Source organism: Heterodontus francisci, chromosome 1 (genome assembly GCF_036365525.1).
Source record: "Heterodontus francisci isolate sHetFra1 chromosome 1, sHetFra1.hap1, whole genome shotgun sequence".
Lineage (NCBI taxonomy): Eukaryota > Metazoa > Chordata > Chondrichthyes > Heterodontiformes > Heterodontidae > Heterodontus > Heterodontus francisci.
In genome coordinates this window covers 141,959,995-141,984,672 of record NC_090371.1, presented here as the reverse complement: position 1 = coordinate 141,984,672, position 24,678 = coordinate 141,959,995, and the positions used below count along the sequence as shown (strand labels likewise).

Genomic DNA, 24,678 nt, shown 5'->3' with positions numbered 1-24,678 from the left:
CACCCGAACCGGTTTCCCCAGGGCAACTAAAATTCTGCCACATGCTCTAGTCAGAGAAAAGTTTTGGATCAAAGAACAGTACAGCACAGGAACAGGCCATTCGGTCCTCTAAGCCTACGCCGATCTTGATGCCTGGCTAAAGTAAAACCTTCTGCACTTCCGGGGACCGTATCCCTCTATTCCCATCCTATTCATGTATTTGTCAAGATGCCTCTTAAACGTCGCTATCGTACCTGCTTCCACCACCTCCCCCGGCAGCAAGTTCCAGGCACTCTCCACCCTCTGTGTAAAACACTTGCCTCGCACATCCCCTCTAAACTTTGCCCATCTCACCTTAAACCTATGTCCCCTAGTAACTGACTCTTCCACCCTAGGAAAAAGCTTCTGACTATCCACTCTGTCCATGCCGCTCAACTTTGTAAACCTCTATCATGTCGCCCCTCCACCTCCGTCGTTCCAGTGAAAACAATCCGAGTTTATCCAACCTCTCCTCATAGCTAATGCCCTCCAGACCAGGCAACATCCTAGTAAACCTCTTCTGTACCCTCTCCAAAGCCTCCACGTCCTTCTGGTAGTGTGGTGACCAGAATTACACGCAATATTCTAAGTGGGGCAGAACTAAAGTTCTGTACAGCTGCAGCATGACATGCCAATTTTTATACTCTATGCCCCGACCGATGAAGGCAAGCATGCCGTATGCCTTCTTGACTACCTTATCCACCTGCGTTGCCACTTTCAGTGACCTGAGGACCTGTACGCCCAGATCTCTCTGCCTGTCAATACTCCGAAGGGTTCTGCCATTTACTGTATACTTCCCACCTGCATTAGACCTTCCACATTTGTCTGGATTAAATTCCATCTGCCATTTCTCCGCCCAAGTCTCCAACCGATCTATATCCTGCTGTATCCTCTGACAATCCTCATCACTATCCGCAACTCCACCAACCTTTGTGTTGTCCGCAAACTTACTAATTAGACCAGCTACATTTTCCTCCAAATCATTTATATATACTGCAAAGAGCAAAGGTCCCAGCACTGATCCCTGAGGAACACCACTAATCACATCTCTCCATTCAGAAAAGCGCCCTTCCACTGCTACCCTCTGTCTTCTATGACAGAGCCACTTCTGTATCCATCTTGCCAGCTCACCTCTGATCCCGTGTGACTTCACCTTTCGTACCAGTCTGCCATGAGGGACCTTGTCAAAGGCTTTACTGAAGTCCATATAGATAACATCCACTGCCCTTCCTTCATCAATCATCTTCGCCATTTCCTCAAAAAACTCAATCAAATTAGTGAGACACGACCTCCCCTTCACAAAACCATGCTGCCTCTCGCTAATAAGTCCATTTGTTTCCAAATGGGAGTAAATCCTGTCCCGAAGAATCCTCTCTAATAATTTCCCTACCACTGACGTAAGGCTCACCGGCCTATAATTTCCTGGATTATCCTTGCTACCCTTCTTAAACAAAGGAACAACATTGGCTATTCTCCAGTCCTCTGGGACCTCACCTGTAGCCAATGAGGATGCAAAGATTTCTGTCAAGGCAATTTCTTCCCTTGCCTCCCTTAGTATTCTGGGGTAGACCCCATCAGGCCTTGGGGACTTATCTACCTTAATGCTTTGCAAGACACCCAACACCTCCTCCTTTTTGATAATGAGATGACTGAGGCTATCTACACTCCCTTCCCTAGGCTCATCATCCACCAAGTCCTTCTCTTTGGTGAATACTGATGCAAAGTACTCATTTAGTACCTCGCCCATTTCCTCTGGCTCCACACATAGATTCCATTCTCTGTCCTTGAGTGGGCCAACCCTTTCCCTAGTTACCCTCTTGCTCTTTATATACGTATAAAAAGCCTTGGGATTATCCTTAATCCTGTTTGCCAATGACTTTTCATGATCCCTTTTAGCCCTCCTGACTCCTTGCTTAAGTTCCTTCCTACTGTCTTTATATTCCTCAAGGGATTCGTCTGATCCTAGCCTTCCAGCCCTTATGAATGCTTCCTTTTTCTTTTTGACTAGGCTCACAATATCCCGCGTTACCCAAGGTTCCCAAAACTTGCCAAACTTATCCTTCTTCCTCACAGGAACATGCCGGTCCTGGATTCTAATCAACTGACATTTGAAAGACTCCCACATGTCAGATGTTGATTTACCTTCAAACAGCCGCCCCCAATCTAAATTCTTCAGTTCCTGCCGAATATCGTTATAATTAGCCTTCTCCCAATTCAGCACCTTCAGCTGAGGACTACTCTTATCCTTATCCACAAGTATGGAATTATGGTCACTGTTCCCGAAATGCTCCCCCACTGAAACTTCGACCACCTGGCCGGGCTTATTCCTCAATACCAGGTCCAGTACGGCCCCATCTCTAGTTGGACTATCTACATATTGTTTCAAGAAGCCCTCCTGGATGCTCCTTACAAATTCTGCCCCATCCAACCCCCCCGCACTAAGTGAGTCCCAGTCAATATAGGGGAAGTTAAAATCACCCACCACTACAACCCTGTTCCCTTTACATCTTTCCAAAATCTGTCTACATATCTGCTCCTCTACCTCTCGCTGGCCTTTGGGAGGCCTGTAGAAAACCCCCAACATCGTGACTGCACCCTTCCTATTCCTGAGCTCCACCCATATTGCCTCACTGCACGACCCCTCCGAGGTGTCCTCCCACAGTACAGCTGTGATATTCTCCTCAACAAGTAATGCAGCTCCCCCACCTCTTTTACAACCCCTTTATCCCGCCTGAAGCTTCTAAATCCTGGAACATTTAGCTGCCAATCCTGTCCTTCCCTCAACCAAGTCTCTGTAATAGCAACAACATCATAGTTCCAAGTACTGATCCTGTAGCAATTACAAAAAAAACGATGACTTGTATTTATATAGCACCGTTAACGTAGTAAAACTTCCCAAGGTGCTTCACAGGAGCGTTATCAAACACAATGTAGCAATGAGCCAAATAAGGAGATATTAGGATAGATGACCAAAAGCCTGGTCAAAGAGGCGCATCTTAAAGGGGGAAGAGAGAGAGAGGTAGAGAAGTGGCGAGGTTTAGGGAGAGAATTCCAGATAAGAGTAAAATTGATTCTGCTGTAGTTTGAAATATTCCCAGATGGTCTTCAGTGTAATGCCGATTCTTAAATTTGCAATTCAAAATCAATCTGACATGCACACAAGAGTATTAACAACTTCACATGCTGACTCTATTATGTGCAAACACTGCTTATAAATGGAAGGCACCGTCTTGTGAGATATCACAGCTTTTTTTTTTAAATGGAGAATCAATCCCTCAGATATTGATTCAATTTTTAAAATAACAGGCTAAGATTTGAGTGCATTGGCATACCCTTGATATCATACCATCTCCTGGAGTTGCACAAAGGCTGCTTTGAAGCAAGGGACAGCATCTTGTTTCTAGTTTCTCCATCAATGACAGAGCTATAATTAATGTACATCATATTGGAGGTTATCTTAGAACATGGTGATAGCTAATGGGCTAGATTTTTATCTTCACTGCCTGGGAGGTATTCTGACAGAGCGGGTCACTGCCCCATAACAACTCAGGTGGGTTCTATAAAAGCTGGATGATCTGCTCCTCCCATTATCCTCAGACACCGAAGACAAAAGCCTCCCCCCATGGTTTCTGCTGCAGCAATATGGGAAGGGTTGTAAATGAAGCAGAACAGAGCTTAAAGTTTGCTTTGTTAGCATTTCACAACTCCATTCAATATTACCTTACTCTCCTACTGCCAAACATTATCCAAAAAGTTGAATGCAGTAAAATAGATGCAGAATGCAGCCAAAGACTTGCAGCTTGATAGGTAAATTGGCCATTGTAAGTTGCCCCTAGTATAGGTCGGAGAATTGAGGGAAGGTGGGGATGTGGTAGGGAATATGGGATTAATGTAGGATTAGTATAAATGGGTGGTTGATGGTTGGCACAGACTCGGTGGGTCAAAGGGCCTGTTTCAGTGCTGTATCTCTCTATGACTCTAATTACCAGAATTTCTTTGCTTTCCTTTAGTAGGTGAAATTCAATTAGCTTCCATTCAAATTGGATTCTTTCCTCACATTGCATGCATTTTAAATGCGCAACAGAAACATGCTCTACCTATCTAATTACCTTGTTCCAAGGGTGTTGAATTTTCATTGTATATAAGATATCACTAAGAATTCAATTTAATTTGGCACCTTGCATGAGATTCATTAGGTGCTTGTAACAGAAGAATTTCTCCCACCTACTCTCACTTAAACTTAAAAAGCAATTTAGTGGTCAATTTTCATTAAATTCTGTTTTCTGATTACACTAAAATCAATCATTTGTGCACTCTACTCTATATGACATTTCCACATACTACTCAAGCCTTCCTTGTGGCCCCTTCGAGGTGGGCTGTCAATTAATGTTTAATGGTGAGCTGTTTAATGCTTATGACTAGCACATGTTTCTCCAATCTCTCATATTGCTATTCTCAAATCTTTTAATTCAAAGAGAATTTAATGAAACCCTTAATATTGTGAAAACTTTTGGGGGAAAAAAGTGAAAGGGAGATTAGGTGGCACAGACAACTAACTGAAACATTACCTTTTCAGTTCTGGGACCTACGGTTAACTCCAAATTAGACTTAAGGATGAAATGGCAGCTGTAAGAAGTCTAAGTTGATCTCTCAAAGAAGGTTTGGATTCACCCATTCATTTCACAGTGCCAGACACACTAAAGTGACTTATCCAATAAAGAACCTTTGCAGTAATTAGTGGCGATGATGATGTACAAATGCTTAGTTTAGACTAACTGCAGACCTTTTTTTTCTTATCAGTATTCACTGAGTTTGTGCCTTTTTTTATTCTATATGCACATGTACCTGAAGCTCTGGAGAATAAGATACGTTGCTTGCTATGCAAAAACAAGGTTGCAAAATCTACAATGAAGATTTATGCATTAAAAATTACATACCCACAGTCATATATTGTACATTGGAGCAAATAATGATCACAAAGATAAAACAGCAAGCAAAGAGCAAAATGCATCGACAAAAAAATATAAAATCCTTTATTTTGGAGCCTAGTGAACTTTGCTGATAGGATTTGGAAGCATTATTTTCCAGACATCCTCAGTTCAAACAGTGGTGGCAAATCAGTTGTCTACCAAAGGTTTCTATATTAAACTTTTAGAAACAGAGAAAATAAATTTACATGCTGAAAAGAATGGACTGAAATGATAGTAATGCTATACATTACAAATTATAGTAATGCTATACATTTATGATAGCTACAAAGTTAGGCACTACACTGACTTAAGTCATCTCAGAAGAACTTAGGTAATAAGAGTTAATTCTATGTAAGCATCCCAAACAATAACATTCTAAATCCCCATAAAATGCTCTCCTTAGGATTATGTTACGACCAAGTGAGAAAGGTGTCTAGGGGTTCCTTTCAGCCTTCACCTGGTCTTACTGTAACAGGATTTAATTTTATACACACCATGTTTTAAGCTCCCCCTTGGTGAATCCTTGTTCACCGCTTTCCAATTATAAGGCAAAGAAGTGAGCACAAACAGGCTTTCTCAGGTTTAAGGAAGAAAAATGAAATTTATTAAAACATAAACTTAAACTCTAATTTGGTTAACACCTACAGATACATGCCGCACCCCATGCTAGCATGCATACGCGATACGCACTTGCAAAATAGAGAAAAGAGAAGAAAAACAAAGTGGAGAGGTTTGAGGCAATATCTGAAGAGTTTCTTGTTGCTGTGCTTCGAGCTCACTGTAGTCCTTTTGCAGGTAGTTCTTGCTTGTGGGCAATACTTACTTTTCGTTGGGGCCCAGTATTCTACTTAAACCTGGTCACTGTAGGAGACTTTTCTCTCTTGGGGTTCCTACGTCTTCAATGGATTCCAAAGCTGGGGAGAAAGAGATGAGAGCAGACAGGACAGGCTGCAGCGAGCCAGCCACATGAGGTCTTTTCAGTCCAGGAGCAAACAGATTTTCTGTTCAAATTCTCCGTGGGGAATTCAAAAAAACCTGCAACAGCCAGTTAGTCATGTGACTAAACTGGTCTGACCACATCTTCTGTGTATTGGGAGGAGAGACTGGTTCCTTTGTTCCAACACTGTATGCTAGTGTGCAAATTTGTCTTTCCGGTTAGGGGCCTGGCAATTCCTTGCAATAGGCCCTCTTTTCATCCCAGCAACAATGTGAAGTTTAATGTCCATGTGATGAAATTAATGTGCCTCATTCTTGGCAGGTGGAAGCCTGTATGACAATTATAAATGTTTTATGAAATCAACAGTTTTTATATACACAGAGGACACATCTGTGGGTATTTATATGGGGTCATAACAGCCAATACATGGCATGATTCTCTCAGTGGAGTATAACACGCTTGACTTTCCTCTAGTACATTACGGGAGGTGGCCCGCTGTAAGTTCTACTCACTACTGAATGATTTCAGTTCCCAGGAGAAATTTTCCAAATAACACACATGCACTTTTGTTGACAAATTACAAATTCTACTCTTATGAGTGAAAGTTTGAAACATAAGTCCATAAAAAGTTCACAGTCTTTATTAACTAGATTTTTTCACAGCCTTAGGTTGCCTTTAGGTGAAAGAATATATATTTTTTAAATGTACATAAAAATAGGTTCATTTAATCAGTGTCATCAAGACTTTCAAGTCAGGTGTCCTTTCCTAGCAGGTCACGCCAGTAACATCAATTCCTGGAAACATCCTGGAGTAGTCCCACTGCAATTAGTAACACTATGATTTCAAGCTGCCCTTAGCCTAAGAACTACTCCAAAAACACCTGCCATTGAGAAACCAAGTCACACAGTGAAGATGCAGTGTTCACAACTAGGAGTTAGGAATAAAATAGGTCCCTCTGTCGATTGTATTAGATTGCCAGCTGACAGATAAAATTGTCCTTGCAAGACTGTGGCTCTATAGTCACTTATCCTGTCTGCCATGATGAAATAAAAACAACTTTTAGATAATCAGAGGGAAAGAAGGAATCAGTGCAAGAAACATTCTGTGCATAGAAATGAGCAAAACCTTTTTTTCTTAAAGTAGAGGGCCAAACAGAACTGAATTCACAAGAATCCATTCTATGTGGATCTAATCCCTATGATTCAACAAAGGGATTACATTTCCAATTTCTTACTCACCCAGAACCCCATGTAAGATCAGATTTGGCTACTCCTAAGCAGACTACCTCGCTGATATCAATCCTCCCATTTGGCGTGGCTGACTTGTCATTTTCATAATAACTGAGAAATCCACCTTCTAGGGTACACCATCGCTTATGGAACTCTATAAAGAAAAAACAGGTCATAAAAATCTGAACATTGACCATGAACATTTCCCTCCTAGTAAGGTTTCATGGAGGTTTACACTTCATTCATAATATTCTGAGATTGTTGACTGCAGTCAGGCCCATGGTGGCTGCCTTGATGCCATACTGGCAGGAGCATTTATTTTTGTCACTATGCTCCTCATCATAGGTAGTCAATAAACTTCCTGCTTAAGAATCCCAGTAGCACCATGTCCCTCATATTAGAGTTGCCTGCAATGATCTGTTTAGCATCGCTTGCAGTATAAAGGGATACCAGACATATGCATGGAAAACAAGTCTCTAATTTTCAAAAGAAAGTAGCATAAAAAGGGCACTTCTGAAGTTCCGCTTAAAATTTGATTATGTACTTCTAATTGCAGTAAAGACTCCAGAGAATGTCTCTTTCTGTAAGGCATTCAGAGGATAAGAGGATGTCACTTGCCAAGCTAGGTGAAATGAACAAAGAAATTCTAATTGTCATAATTCACTTATCACATATGCATTAATAGACCATTGGCAAGATCTGTGAGCATCTAATAGGAGACAGAAAACTTATGGATGCTCCGATTCAATTTATAGACATCACACAATGCATCAACTGCAATAGCAACAAAAATGTACCAGTTCAGTAGTAGCACTTATACCCCTTAGTCAGAAAAGCTTGGGTTCAAGTTCTATTTTAGACTTGAACACATTATCTAAGCTGACACTCTCACACAGTACTGACAGAAGTGTCAAACTGTCTGCTTTTTTGGGTGGATATAAAAGAAACTGAATGTTTGAAAAGAAGCAAGGAGGTTTCTCTCGTGTCCTGGTCAACATTTTCCACTCAGCCAACACCATCAAAAACAAAAGCAAACTGTTGCAGATGCTGGAAATCTGAAATAAAAACAGAGAATGCTGGAAATATTCATCAGGTCTGGCAGCATCTGTGGAGAGAGAAAAAGAGTTAAGTTTTCACGTCTGTGGCCTTTCTAACCACTGAAAACAGATTATCCAGTCGTTCCACACATTTCTGTTTGGGGGGGCTGTGTTTGACTACCACATTTGCATACAAAACATGTAACTATATTTCAAAAGTAATTAATTAACTGTGAAATAGTTTGGGATGTCGTGGTGAGTGCAAGTCCTTTCAGCGGAAGTCATTGATATTCAGGAACTTGTTACAACCAGGTGAGAAAGAGGTCTAGGGTTCCTTTCAGCCTTCACCTGGTCTTACCGTAACTAGGTTTAATTTTAAACACACCGTGTTTTTAGCTCCCCCTTGGTAAGTCCTTGTTCATCGCTTTCCAATTATAAAGCAAAGAAACCAGCACAAACAGGCTTTCTTAGGTTTAAAGAAAAGTTGAAATGTATTAAACTTAAACTCTAATTCGGATAACGCCTAAGGATACACGACGGTCCCACACGATCATGCATATGCGATACACACATGCAAATAGAGACAGAAAAAAGCAGAAGAAAAATAAAGTGGAAATGTTTGAGGCAATATCTGAATATTTGTTACTGTTCTTCGAGCTCACTGTAGAGTCCTTGATTGTGGGTAGATCTTGCTTTTCGTTGGAGCCCAGTATTCTTCTTAAACCTTGTTCGCTGTAGGAGACTTTTCTCTCTTGGGGTTCAAGTGTCTTCAGTGGATTCAGAGGCTTGTGAGAAAGAGATGGGAGCAGACAGGAGAGATCTTCTCAGCTCAGGAACAAACAGACTTTCTCAGTTCAAACTGTTAGTACAATTCAGAAAAAACCTGGTTGCCAAGCAGGTTAGTCATTTGACTAACTGGTCTGACCACGTCTTGGATTACAGCAGTCTTTGGAATGCTTCCCTTACACACAATACCTGGTGATCAAGGTCCATTGTGGGTTGAATATGTCAAGGAATGGTCCTTTGTCCTTCTAATCACTGTCTGTTAATATGCAAATGTCTTTTCCAGCCATGGCTAATCTGTTTAACAAGTCCTTTCTTCACTCCAGTAACAGTTTAAAATCAATTGAGTCTGACTACCACATTTGCATATATAACATGTGACTATATTTCAAAAGTAATTAATTAGCTGTGAAGCAGTTTGGGATGTCGTGGTGAGTGCAAGTTCTTTCAGTGGAAAGTCATTGATATTCAGGAACTTGTATTACATACATTATTTACATGTATTTGTGTTGCTGGCAGGGAATGTGTTTCAGCTGTATTGTATCAAATTCAACAAAGTCTGAAACCTGCTAAGAGCAGTTTGTGCAGGAAATGCAATCTGTAGTTTTATTGATGTAATACTATATACTACAATTTAGGCATTTATAAAGAGAACTTCTGATTTTTAAGAACTATAATAAAAGCCATGATAAATATACAATATGTTTCACAGAGAGTTTCATTGCTTTGTGCCAAAACTGCAATTATGAACTGGTAGTAACTAATAATCAACTGAAGACAATGTAGGGGGAAAAAAACACAAATAGGGTCTCAACCACATGAAAGTAATGATTAAAAGGACTGTTAAATTCCTAATTTAAATTTCAGTTCAATCCCCTTCAACATTTGGGCTACACTTTAAAAAAGAATCCACTTTGAAGACACACGTTCTCAGAATTTATACTGGGACTGCAGAGTTTACCCAAAAGATCACTGTTTTTTTTAAACCTAAGACATTAAAAGAGCATGATTGACATCCTAAGTGCCCCAGCTCCATATCCAATACTAGAGGTTATAATCTGCATACAGAACATTCTAGTCAGGCTGTGGTGGGCACAGCACCAAAGATTAGATAATCAATGGGCCAGATTTTGATCTCAGTGGCAAATGAACAGTGCCAGCTGTTGACTACACTTGCTTTCTCCCACAAACTTTCTATGGGATTTTGCACTGGAACTTGCTGTAACTAGGGGTGGAATTTTAAAGAGTGCCGCGGCATTCCCGACAGCGGCACCGCAAGTTGCCGTAACATCCACTCCCACCACAAATCCAGTTGCTCGTGATTTTGTACTTAAATTAGCCATGTGGCGACTGGCATGGAGAACACGTGGGATCATACGGCAGGGGCAGCATTTCATTGGTGGAATCCTCCGTCACTGCCCCAAGCATCATGATCACCATGGATATAAAACATTCTGTGCGTGCAGCCTCAGGGAGCAGCAGCCATCCCTTCATGCAAGTATCTTCAGAATAACTTGGTTGAAGCTCTCACTTAAATCAAAATGTTTTTGCCTCCCTTATTTTGTGAAACTCAACACTAACTTCAAATCATTTATTTTCCCTACAGCCAAAATGAATGACATGGCAGCCACCAGGCAGCGTCTCGCCCTACAGTTCAGTGATGCCTCCCTGCAGGTTCTCCTCCAGGCCATCAGGGGAAGGCAAGAGGTCATCTTCCCTGCAGATGGAGTCAGAAGACCCTCTTGCCTCATCAAGGCGGCCTGGATGGAAGTAGCGGAGGAGGTCTCAAACCCTGGGGTAACTCTTAGAACATGGGTACAGTGCTGCAAGCAAATCAATGACTTGCTCAGATCAATGAGGGTAAGTGGTCCTGGCGAGGCTGCTCTATTGATTTCTTCTATGGTGAGGTGAGTTTAAGGTAGAGGGTATGCAAGGAATTGAATGCATGAGCAGCCTTGGTGCCATCTACTAAATGATGAAGATGGGCATTGTTCATGTGATTGGATGCGTTGTGCGAAAGCCAATGCAGAATGAGTGATGTTGATGCATGTATGCAATGGTTGTGATGCATCTTTTGCCACATCATTAATTCTACACTGTCTGTTGCAGGAGAAATGAAGCCATGTATGAGTGTGCTAAGATGGGAGGAGGGGTCCCTGACATCAGGCTGCTGACCACAGCTGAGGAGGCGGCTTCGAAAATCGCAAGGGAAGCAGGGCGAGTGGAGATGGCGAGGCAGGAGCCACAAGTGTAAGGATGAAGCGTCAGCTCTCTTGCAGCCATATGTGGAAACTGAAGGAAATTGTGAGAAGCACATGCTTAAAGTGCCTCTGTTTGTGTCTCCACTGTAGGTGCCCGCACTAGAGTAGCAGAATTCCACGTGGCCCATGTATCCTCCTCTGGGGAGGACATAGAAGCCAATGCCCCAGAGGGTCCACCATCACCTGCCTCTTCTTCCACCTCCGCCAGCGCAGAAACATCCACATGGTCCATTGTGGGGGGGGGGGGGGGGGCGGCGAAGTTTAAGATTAGAATCTGGGTCACAGGCTGGTGCTCATGACACAGACACGTCTCAGCTGCTGAGGAAGCATGTGCCAGCCGAGTCCCTTGACAATCAGAGGATTGCTGGGGACCAGGCCCCTGCTCAGCCCCATTCTCATGATGATCCTCTGTTTGTTGCTACGAGTTGTCTGCTGGATGTGCAGTAAAGCCATGTGGGAAACATGTTGGAGATGCCCGAGGTCATGTGTGGCTTTGCACGTCATGGGAGGAGTCCATGCAAGCCATGACATCTGCCATGGCCCAGAAATTTGAACGTCTGGATTGCTTCCTCAGTAGTGAGTCAGGCGAGCTCTGTGGCAAGTCTGGTTGACCACTCGAGCCATATGCGATCTGACCTGCACGCCATCCCGGTTACCGTGGGCTTCATGCAGCAGAGTCTAAGCGAGAGGGGGACGAGGAAACTGGACCTCCCTCCAGGTGCTCCTTCCCCTCAGGGAGACAGGCATGTGCTGTCATGCATACAAATGGAGGAGGAACATGTGACAGCTACCCCGGGGCCTTCCTCTCAGGACACCCCCAGGGTAAGTGGTGTCTCATTCCCCCCCAACCCCCGACATTGACCTTCTTACCTCGAGCAGGCAAGTACATGGAGGATATTCAAGCACCATTGCTGCAGACTCTGCCCAGGATGGAACCATCTAAGCCCCATCCCTCTAGAGGATACCTGCCACTGTCAGCCGCAGCAAAGGGGCAGCTGACAGAGTAGACTGCCTCCACCTCAGCTCTCGTGTCAGGGTAGCATCTAGACATAGTGGTAGAAAAAGGACATTTGCAACAATTTTGAGCATGAAAGTGGCACGGGTGATACAGAAATGTTAACAAATGCAAAGATGTATTAAAAGATTTTGCAAAATTTGATCCACTCTCAGTAATGTTTTGCTTGGTAACAGATGGATACAAAGATGTTTTTGGAGGCCTATGACAGGAACGCAATGATGCTTGCAAAGCATCTCAGGAAAAGTCCAGTGTCCATATCTCATTGGAATTTTAGCCTTCACTCTTCCATGACGGCCATTTTCCTATTGGTGACTAATAACTTTTTCCAATACTACCATGTCTTACTTTTGCTTTCTATGATCATAATTTAACACTGCTTGCAGTGGTGTGTAGTCACATTCATTGTAGGCCATGGATGATTTCATTGCCAATCACATGAAAGCGCAGCAATGCTTTGTAAAGATTGCAGGGATGAAGAAGACCTCATGCAAATGGGAATTTCTGTGGGGAATTATTATGTTTCTCCTCCCAATGTTCCTTGATGTTGTGGCTTATTGTTGGCTGAAAGCTCCAGAGGTTCTCCCTGATGTCCCTTACATGTCTCTCCATGGCCCTCATATCGATGACACCATCGTTGTCATTGTTGTCCTCCTCCTCACCCTCTCCTTAGTCATTCTCATCTGAGGAGGACTGGTGTTCCTCTGCCTTCAGAATGCTGCTACATCTAATGGCAAGGCACAGCAGACAATGATTATTCATGGTACCGTCTGTGCTGTGTACTGAGAAGCCCCTCCAGACCAGTTAAGGCAACGGAATCGCATTTTCAGCATGCCAATGGTGTGTTCAATGATGGCTCTGGTGAATAAGTGAGCAACATTGTACCTCTCTTCAGCAGCACTTAGGGGGATGATGTACTGGTGACATCAACCATGTTCAAAGGGGGTAACCCTTGCCACCCAGGATCGATCCGTCCACTTCAGCTGGTTCCTCAAAAACTGCTGGCAGCTCCTCAAAATGTAGGAGTCATGACAGCTCCCTGGGAGACATGTGCAAACATGCATGATTCTTCTCCTGTGGTCACAAACCAGCTGAAGAGTGGAAGCCTTTGTGATTAATGAAGACAACAGCTGGTCCCAGGTAGCTCTCATGACCACATGAGTACAGTCAATCACCCCTTGCACTCTAGGGAAGCAAGGACTGGCGCTGTAGGCCACAGATCTTGCTGTCTGACTGTCCTCATCTACAGGTAAATCGATGAGATTATTGGCACGTTGAAAAAGGGCAGTGGCCACCTTTTTAATGCACCTGTGGGCCACAGACTGTGAGATGCCACATGTCGCCCGTAAATCCCTGAAAGGAGCTGCTGGGAAAAAAATTGAGTGCAGCAGTCATCTTGAGAGCAACGGGCATGGGATTCCCACCGAAGGAGAGTGTCTACAGGTCATGCTGCAGGATCCTACAAATTTCTATGACATCCTTTGGTATCTCTGGCATTTGAAGGTAATTTGTCCTTGTCCTGAGGATGCGATGATGTGCCAGTGCCCATCCTCGATGAGGCCATTCCTGGATGTTATAATTTGGAGCATCCTCACCTTCCTGTTCTGCCTGTTGCTGGTGCTCAGGCATCATGAGTTGAGGGAAAGAGCCCTCCTTAGTGTCTCTCTTAGCTCTTCTTCCCATGGTACTAGACAAATTGGAGTGTAAGAGACCCAAGTTGCTGCAGCTTTTCTGAACAATAAATATGCAGAACGTGGAGATTCAGCCCTCTGTTGCTAGTGAGCTCAAACATCGATGCAATGAACACCTCCCATATGTCTGCCTTCAAATTGCAGCCAGGTAGAAGACATGCCCACTATCATTTGTCTCCTCCTACTCACCTTACAATCCTTGCGTGTCCACGTGGTTTCCATTATCGTTGGAGAGGATGGTGTGTGTGGAATTCCAGGGCAAGTCTCCTCACCTTCCAACCTCCTCCTGCAACCTTCCAGCTTGAAGCCACCTTTGACCCACCCAATGTTACCGTTACCCTTCCCTCCTTTACCATTGAGCCTCCTCCCATTACTGTGCACAGTGTAATCATCAAAGTATTCCTGCTATCCCTCCCCTCTGTTCCTACTGCTGTTACTATTGACATGCCAACTCTTATCCTTGAAACTCCTCACATCGAACTGGCCATTGTTGCTGAGTCCTGTTCCCCTCTATATGAAGCTGTCAAATACCCACCCATTAGTTTTGACCTTCCCCCATACAGAATCTATTGACTGTGACCATTCCCTCTGCTAGTCAGTATTCCCAATTTACCCCACAGCTCCCCGACGTTGACAGCACTCATCCCTCCCTTTACGCCCTTGCCAAATAGCTTCACAGTGTAATGCTATAAATTACCCACCACCCCCACAGCCAGCAAAATGCACCTTCACCATCAACATCAATCATTCAACAACCTGGATGCTCCACTCCACTCTGCCCTGCTCCGCGATGCACCCGATCTCTTATTTTGTTTAGCCATTCGCTGGTTCATTCCTCAGGGCAATAGGGCAATGCCTTGACCAGAGTCAAGCTGCCTGGTTTAAATTTCAAACAAAGCTTGGCAGTTAATTGTCAGTCACCATAAACAGGTGCATTCTCCATTGGGATGCCTCTACCAGAGTCCACTTGCCAACCAATCAGCTCTCACTTCTCATACAGTATAAATTTGTTTCCCTTATATGGGTATTCTTGCGAATTGTTCTGATGAGTGCAAAATGAAAAGCTTTGACAAAATGCCTCTATTTTCAGCAACACTTATCACACCACTAAAAATATACTTACACTGAAATGGACAAGCCCTAACTTTTTCTGGCAAGTTTTGTGGGTCTATATCAGGTAAGTACAGCAATGCCACCCATTCCATGCATTTTATTGCCAAGTCTCTTGGCGAGATACCAGTTTAGGACAACCTCTGGGAGGAGCAGGGCATCTTGCAACTCTCCATTTAACTGCACGTGTGATCACCGGAAGTTGCTGTCCGATTAACACATTAATAACGCTGAGCAGTGTTACTTAGCCTCACCATGATTTCTACCTCAAAATCCAGCCCAATGTGGCATTGCTTCTCAGTTCATTATCAGGTAAGCACAGAATACTGTCAATCTGACAAATGATAGCTTCACACTGCCAAAAACTGTATCAGTAACACTTCGCAACATACATAAGCACTTTGTAAAATGCAGAAATATGCCAGTTACACGAGGGGCCTGCCTAAATTTGTTGTTCTCTCCTGAATTAATTTGCTTCAATAAATATTGAGTCTAAAGGCCAATATACAGAAATTATAACATGCCATGGGCAGGCAGGGTACATTTTTTAAAATAATAATGCGAGAATATCCGCTTTCTGAGCGCTTGCCATACTTGCTTCATGCTAGACTAAAGTCATACTCCACACAGTAAATCTGAAGTGAAGCAAAACACTTTGAGAGGTCATCCCACGCACTTGGCTGTAATGCTTTCTGGAATGAGATTGGGACTAATGTGTTATTCTTCACATTGATGCAAATTGTTTTTGTGCCTTAATGCAAAAGTAGCAGTGTAGCTGCAGCCTAAGGTGAACTTGATTTACTATTAATAGGATCACCTTTCTGTCCTTGTAGTATTGAGTTTATTAACAAAGCTGTTATAGTTACAAACTGCATGTCTCAGCAAGATCACCAACTTATTTTTCTTACAGGTTGAAGCAGGACATGTGAAACAGCACCCACCTTTTGGCCTCCCCTTGAACTTCATCACAATGGCTGTCAGGAAAGTTCCCATTTGACCACCTCTATGTAACTTGTTGGCATATTTTTGAGCATTTATACAATAGATGAAAAGCATCTCTTATACATTATTAATTTCTAACAATGAACTAAATCTGTGACCTAAAATGAAAATTTCAAAGAGAAACAGCTTTGGAAAATGGTTCTATTTTTCACAATTACCAAACCAATGAATGAGAACGTATGAATATTTGTGTTTGTAAATTCAATGGCCTAGGTGTTTTGTGCAAACCCCAGCACCCCTCCCCCCCCCCACCACCACCCTAGCAGCCCCCACTCCCTCTCCATTAAGTCCATCTCTGGCAGGTGCACCAGATGTCCCATTGACTACAATTGAATTTCCGGACTTGGTGTCATTTCACATGGGAGATCAGTCTCCATAGGGAGTCGTGCCAACATGGGAGTAAGAGTGCTGCTGCAGCAGGCCTTCGGCCCTTCCACCGCTTTCTGTACACTGAATGCCATGGCTACATATGCAGCCCTAGCAGCAGCACTCCTGCAATGAGAATGGCAGGTGAAGGGGGAGGCAGAAAGCCTAGGCCATACTATCTAGCCAACATCTTTGATCGGACGTTGGGTCTTGAAGGACACTGAAAAAAATAATTGTGTCCCTTGTTTCTATCTAAGCCCTTTCATGCCTTACCTTTAACGTCAACTTATCAACTGACCCATCTATGGCCACTGATTAGAAGTCAAGAACCAGAAAAGCCGAATGAAGCTCCTTTCTCTTATATTCAATCTGACATTAAACTCTGTTTTGACGCCTGCATTTTCTGCCCAGCAATACTTAAAAATGTATCAATTCTAGTGTTCAAGTAATGCCACTGAAAAATCTAGGCACTAGTCTATATTACATCTAGCACATTTTAATGAAGAAATCTTTCTGGTATCTGATCTAAGCTACTATTTCACAATTTTGTATTTATGTCCTCTGGTGCTACCAGCCTGCCTTATATTACAGTAAAATCATAATTTACCTTACCCAAGCCATGTATTATTTCATCTATTTCAGTGAAGTCCCCTCCTGATTGTTTGCTCATATACTGGAATGATGGAATTCCTTTAGCCGTTTCAAGCTCAGCTTTAGATTTCTACTTTATTAAACTCTGATCAAGTAGAATTTAGGGAGATTCCACCATGTACTGCTCCCAGTGAGCAGCAGTGATCTCCCTGGCACACACCTTGGGGAAATTATAGTACAGGCCCAAGATTTCCCGAGATATGCTCTGTGAGCACGACTCTCCACCAGAAGCACTGGATTGTGGAAATTTAGCCATGTCTCAAGCACTGGCCATTATTAACAAAAACAATGCCTCTATGGATTCCTTCATGACTCCAAATGCCCCATAACTGGTGAATAAAAAAAAAATGTTCACAATTATTAATTAATTCACAACACTACACAGTAGTTGTGCTGACAAACAGCTAGTGGCAAAAGTACAATGCTGATCTGCAAAACTCTTCTGAGGTGGCCTCAACTATCTACTTATCAATTCAACTGAAAATGGTACCAAGACTAGTTTATGAGTTTAGTATCAGGCAAACAATGAACCTCATCCTTCCATTAATACCATATTAAAAGTAACCTTAACTTTTCCTAAATTATTCTCATCTGATTTTATGTTCACCATTGTTGACTGTAGGTGCACATTTAAAAAAACTTGGCGGCAGTCCCTTGGTTCGAGGATAATGTCTACTCAGGGACACCAGTTTCTGCCATGGGCCTTCATGTGACTGAACAAGCTGAGTTGTGACCCACAAATAGGGCACATTTTCTAGCCCCCTCCCCATTTGGGGTGATCAGGGGATAACCTGAAGAAGACTGCTCAGTCACAGATGGTTCTGCCCAAACACTGGTGTCCAATGACTGTCATGCATCTGTCACCTGTGTGCAGATTCTTGACTAGGGACTAAAGGCCTGCCCCCCGACCCGGACACGATGGGACCCGATGACATGGTTCGGGTCGGGTCGGGTTGCTCTTTCGGGCTCGGGTCGGGTCGGACACACACAGTACTACCTTTTGCTCTGCTGGGAGGAAAAGGGAAGTTGAGTAAGTAAGCGCCAAAATTTGAAAAGCCTGCCTGAGCTGGGAGTCCGGGACGTCAATGAGGGAAATGTGCATCCGAACTCCACAGACTTGGAGTCTGTGCAGTGAGCGTCTCTATGACGTCATCGCGCTCATGCTGCAGCTTCCTTCCATTCCATCCATCCAAAAGTGATAAGTACAGTGAGTTTGCTATGGTCGGGTCAGGTCGGGCTTGGGAAAAAATGGAAGGACTCGGGCCAGGTCGGGCTTGGGTCCAATGTGGTTCTGTCGGGTTCAGGTTGGGGTTTTTTTTTCCAGACCTGAGCAGGCCTTTGCTAGGGACTCCCAGGTTCACAGCCCTACCCCCGTCACCAATTCTCCATAGTCACATAACTTGGCAAATGGACAGTGGTAGAAGCCTGCGCATGACTTTTTTTAACGTTGGGGCTCCGTCATTGTCCACACGATCTTGTCAGGTTGGTGGTCAGAGTTCGGTGATGTGTCAAACCACGATGACCATTACCACCTTACTGCTGTAGCCTTCTTCCGCCTTCGTAGCCGGTGAGACGCACAGTCTTCCTTCGTCTGTTCTGCCGTTGAGGATTTTTGGACCGCACATTACCTGGCACCTCACCCCAGCTCTACCACCATGGGTGGCCCTGCCAGAAGCAAGGAGCTCCCGACGGTATCGTTCAAGGGATCATTGGAATGCACAGCCTCTCCACCACTCAAGGTGGCATTCCACAGAGTGACTTATATAGCATCTTCTCACACATCCAGGTGTCATGCCCAGTACAGGCATATCCTACTCATAACTTTAAACCTGGACTATATTCAGCATAACAACTTCTGGAAATGAATTTTCCTTTTGTTTTAAAAGAACCACAATGAACATTAAAAGTGGACGTGGGCTCAAAGATGACTGCCAAAGGTCAGCTGACCTTGACTTGTGTATTCAAGAACTGACTCACTGTCTGAAAGGACAGAGCACCCTCCAGATGAAGAGTTGTCATCAATACCCATCCTGAAACCATAAGGAGACATTCTTGAATTGAATGATTTCCTCTTGAAATAAAAAAGGTGATTGTCTTAACCCTCCTCAGGGTGAATGTCATAGTACAATAAACAGGATGATGCTAATTAACTCCCCTACCATATTTAGAAAAGGAACTGGGAAAAGTAATTAAAAATAGACTGCAGAAAAAGCAGTTAGGCAGTACCATCGTTTCTTAAAGGAACTGGAGACGGTAACATCTTAGAGTCTCCGAACCTCTTCCTTCTCAAGTCCACCAGTACATTAAACTGACCTCCTAGTGATAAATTTACAAGCAACTAACTTTGTGACCTGCTGAAAATCCACCTCTTTGAGAGAATCCTGCAATGACTTCAATATACAACTTTGGCTTTCGAATCCACCTAACTGCACTTCAGGAGTGAAAACGCCTCCTTCACCGGGCCCGCAGCACATGCCTTTTCCCCAAAGATGAGCCAAATCACACGACTTATAAACTATTTCTTTGCTTGTAACTTGTTAAGTGCACTATCTTCTAATGGCTTTCTTTTGTGTGTGTGTGTGTGTGTGTGTGTGTGTGTGTGTGTGTGTGTGTGTGTGTGTGTGTGTGTGTGTGTGTGTGTGTGTGTGTGTGTGTGTGTGTGTGTGTGTGTGTGTGTGTGTGTGTGTGTGAGAGAGAGAGAGTGAAAATCTGACTGAGAGAGACATAGATTTTCCAGGTGAATAAAAATAATTCCTCTTTATTTAAAACCACGAGAAGCATTATTCAAACTGGCCATACACTCAGGGGTGAAGAAAGACACACACACTAAAATAAAAGCAAAATACTGCGGATGCTGGAAATCTGAAACAAAAACAAGAAATGCTGGAATCACTCAGCAGGTCTGGCAGCATCTGTGGAAAGAGAAGCAGAGTTAACGTTTCGGGTCAGTGACCCTTCTTCGGAACTGACAAATATTAGAAAAGACACACACACACCTTTCTTTTAAAAACACACTGATTACGGACAGAACAGGGAAAAAGAACTGTGGTTTCAGTTTTCTCTCAATTCCGTCCATAACACTGGGCATCCTTAGTGCTTTATACAAATGGATTATTTGACATGCAGTCATCATTACTCAGGCCAATGCAACAGCAAATTTATACAAAGCAAGATCCCATGAACAACAACCAGATAATTTGCTTTTTGGTGCTGTTACTTGAAGATGGAATATTGGTCATGCCACCAACAGAATTCCTAAAACTCCTTGAATGTGGATTCAGGATCTACCTAAACAGACAGATAAGGCATCAGTTTAACATTTCGTCTCAAAAACTACACCTCCAACAATGCATCACTCCCTCACCTCTGTACTGTCGTGTTCGTCTAGATTATGTTGTTAAGTGGGAAAAGCTCATACTTTAACCATTATTTTCATGGACACTGGAAGCTACCTCAACTTTGTTTTAATGATCTAAGTTTTGCAATATTTGCTTCGATGATACACAACAGTAGGGGTGAAGGTATGTTGCAATTACGTGTTGATTGGCATCCTTCCATCTACGAAAGATGATGGACACACAGCAAACAATTTATTTAAGTGGGGTGTCTTTGTTTGGTGTACCTTTGCTGAAGACTGTGAAGGCCAATCTTTGAGAGGCAGGTTCTGCCACAAGTGGTGCACATGAAGCTGCCAAGTGATGCTGTGATTTGTTGTTTTCAGTGTTGGCGCCTGTTGCCAAGCTGCTGTATCCACTGGTCGTCATGGTAGTGCACACCAATCCACAGGATGTATTGTCATTTCCCTCTTTCACCAGCTAATGACTCCCAGGTACGATAGTCAATATTTAGGGCCTTCATGTCATGCTTGCAAGCATCCTTGAAACGAAGCTTTGGGCACCCCACTGGTCATCTGGCCCCAGTTGCCTCACCATACAGAAGTTCCTTGGGTATCCGACCGTCTTCTATCCTGTGGATGTGTCCAATCCACTGAAGCTATCTCTGTTTAATTAGTGCCCAATGCATTGCGGAGCTTTGCCTTTGAGAGGATTTGTGATTTTGTCCTGCCAGGGTGTACCCATAATGCACCTCACACAGCAAAGATAGAAATTATTGAGCTTCTTTTCCTGGTAGTTGTAAGTCGCCCATGTTTCACTGGCCTTATAAACCATCAGCTTGGTCCGAAGGGTCAGCTTGGTGTTATCCCATGCACGTTTTGCAAGTCGGCCAAAGGTGGTAGATGCTTTCCCTATGTGTGCATCGAGCTCTGCATCAAGGGACAGATTGTCCGTCACCGTGGACCCAAGGTAGCAGAATTTGCTAACCACTTCCAGTGGGGTGTTATTTAGTGTGATCAGGGGCAGATATGCAACACTTTGTCCCATGACCAAAATTTTCTTGGCACTTATAGTCAAGGAGAACAAGTTACAGGCAAAGGAAAGATAACCAATGAGTCTTTGTAGTTGAGTTTCCGTGTGAGTGACTGGCACAGCATCATCAGCATAGAGGAGTTCTGTGATCAGGCCACAATGTGTTTTTGTCTTTGCTTTCAGTCTTGCTAGATTATAGAGCTTGCCCTCTGACCTAGTGTGCAAGTAGACTCCTTCCTTATCTGCAGAGAAAGTGAAGGTCAGGAGCATGGAGAAGATGTCAAACAGAGTGGGGGCTAGGACACAATGATGACATGCATCATTAATAATCATTCTTGAATTTATTTTTATATTCATTCTTGGAAACGTGGGCATCGCTAGCAAGGCCTTGAGGAGAAACACAGGATGCAGCAGTGGACAACTGTGATTTTAAAGTCGAGGAGAGAGGGGTGAAATAAGGTGAAGTACTTCAAGAAGAAATACTGGAGGAGTAACAGAGACCAAGAGCCACATTACCACTGCTATGGCTTGGATGGAAGATTGATGGTATCTGTGTCAGTGATCTTCAATAAATTGCAAAGTATTGGGACCCACAAAATCAATTTCAATCAAAGCCAGGATGTCAATATAATGGAACCTTGATCTGTGCAAATTGTCTGCTGCATGTCCTACATTACAATAGTGACTAAACTTTAAAAGTACTTCATGAGGACTTTGTTCATGAGCAAATGGATATTCTGGAGGAAATGTGGAGACGGTGGCGATTCATCCACTGACTAAGTCCAGAGAGGGTAGTGGTGGGTGGGGGTGTGGGATGGAAGGGAGGCAGCTGAGGTTAGACTGACTGTGGGAATATTGGGCTGGAAAGTTAGTGAGAAAGGACAATAGGAGAGACAGGGTTGCCGCTTGCAAAGTGGCAGCAACAGTTGATGTGATGGACTTGAGAGAAGGCTGAAACAGCTGTGTGTTTATTCAGGCCTGGGGACAATAAGAGGAGAACAAAAAGGCAGAGAAGCAGTGGTGGGTTGGGAAAGGAATTAGTGCTGGGGGGGCAGGGGGATGAATTGATTGTTGGAGGTCAACCATCTCAGTCCCAGTACATTACTGAAGGAGTTCCTCAGGATAGTGTCCTAGACCCAATCATCTTCAGCAGCTTCATCAATGACCTTCCGTACAACAAAAGTCAGAAGTGGGTATGTTCGCTGATAATTGTATAGCATTCAGTACCATTCACAACTCCTCAGATGCTGAGGCACTCCGTGCCTGCATGCAACAAAACCTGGACAACATTCAGGCTTGGGCTGATAAGTGGCACATAACATTCATGTCACAAAAGGTGTTGGGCAATGACCATCTCCAACAAGAGAGAATCTAACCATCTCCCCTTGACATTCAAAGGCATTATCATTGTCAAATCCCACCACCAAGATCCTGGGATTACCATCGACCAGAAACTTATCTAGACCAGGCACATAAATACTGTGACAACAAGTAGTCAGAGGCTGGGTATTCTATGGGGAGGGACTCACCTCCTGACTTCCCAAAGCCTGTCCACCATTTACAAGGCACAGGTCAGAACAGTGAGAGAATACTCCCCACTTGCCTGGGTGAGTGCAGCTTCAACAGTACTCAAGAAGCTCAACACCATCCAGGACAGAACAGCCTGCTTGATCCATCCACCACCTTAAACAGTCACGCCACCACCGGTACACTGTGGCTGTAGCATGCACCATCTACAAGAGGCACTGCAGCAACTCATCAAGGCTTCTTCAATAGCACCACCCAAAGCCCCGAGCTTTACCACCTTGAAGGCCAAGGATAGCATGGGAACCATCACCATCCTAACTTGGAAATATATTAGCGTTCCTACACGCCACTGAAACAAAATCCTGGGCGGCACAGTGGCGCAGTGGTTAGCACCGCAGCCTCACAGCTCCAGGGACCCGGGTTCGATTCCGGGTACTGCCTGTGTGGAGTTTGCAAGTTCTCCCTGTGTCTGCGTGGGTTTTCTCCGGGTGCTCCGGTTTCCTCCTACAAGCCAAAAGACTTGCAGGTTGATAGGTAAATTGGCCATTATAAATTGTCACTAGTATAGGTAGGTGGTAGGGAAATATAGGGAGAGGTGGGGATGTTTGGTAGGAATATGGGATTAGTGTAGGATTAGTATAAATGGGTGGTTGATGTTCGGCACAGACTCGGTGGGCCGAAGGGCCTGTTTCAGTGCTGTATCTCTAATCTAATCTAATCTAACTCCCTACCTAACAGCACTCTGAGAATACCTTCAACACACAGACTGCAGCAGTTCAAGGCAGTGGCTCACCACCACATTCTTAAGGGCAATTAGGAATGGGCAATAAACGCTGTCCTTGACAGCGATGCCCACATCCCATAAACAAATAAAAAAGGAAGGTGATGGAAATCTAATACACAACATTTCCAGATATATACATCCAATTGCTAAGAGGTGAAACTTTCGTCTCAGTTTCAAAATGTCAAGGTACGAGAATATACATTGGGTTGGTAACAATTTGATTGCAGAATATATTGCAGGTGATAGCAAAAACTCCAGGTCTTTCTTCAAACATAATGCAAATAGAATGGAGCCAAAGACTGACAAGAAGAGCTATATCGGAAGTGTGGGTTATCTTTAAGGAAGAGATTTTTCAGGTACAGGCTAGGTACATTCCAACGAGGACGAAAGGTAAGGGAACCAATAACAGGGCTCCTCGGATGATGAGGGAGAAAGAGATTATGATGAAACAAAAAAAAAGAGGATGTATGACACTTGTCAGGTGAATTCTTCAAGTGAGAACCAGGCCATCACGATAAGTTCAGAGGGAAGGTAAAGAGGAAAATTAGACTGGCAAAGAAAGAATATGAGAATAGAATGGCAATCAATATAAACGGGAACCCAAAAATCCTCTACTGGCAAGTAAATAGTAAGCAGGTAGTAAGAGGTGGAGTGCGGCCTATTAGGGACAAAGAGGGGAATATATGCTTAGAGGTGCAAGGAAAGGCTAATATACTTAATGAGTTCTATGTATCAGTGTTCACTAAGGAAGTGGGGAGAGTAGAAGCAATGGATAGGGTAAAAATTGAGAGGGGAGAGGTACTAAAAAGTCTGACTATACTTAGGGTAGACAAATCACCTGGTCCGGATGGCTTGCATCCCAGGTTCTCAAGGAAGTGGGGATGGATAGCAGAAGGGCTTGCCATAATCTTCCAATCTTCCCTGGATACA

General features: G+C 43.6%; 1 protein-coding gene across 7 annotated transcripts in view; it reads right to left on the bottom strand.

Annotated features, from left to right (window-relative positions):
* Positions 1-24,678, bottom strand: part of arap2 (ArfGAP with RhoGAP domain, ankyrin repeat and PH domain 2) — a 413,638-nt gene that overhangs the window by 164,467 nt on the left and 224,493 nt on the right. For all 7 annotated transcript variants that reach the window (XM_068036991.1, XM_068037024.1, XM_068037005.1 and 4 more), the window contains one exon: positions 7,164-7,308. In XM_068036991.1, the coding sequence (XP_067893092.1) occupies positions 7,164-7,308 (145 nt within the window). The remainder of the gene's footprint in view (positions 1-7,163; positions 7,309-24,678) is intronic.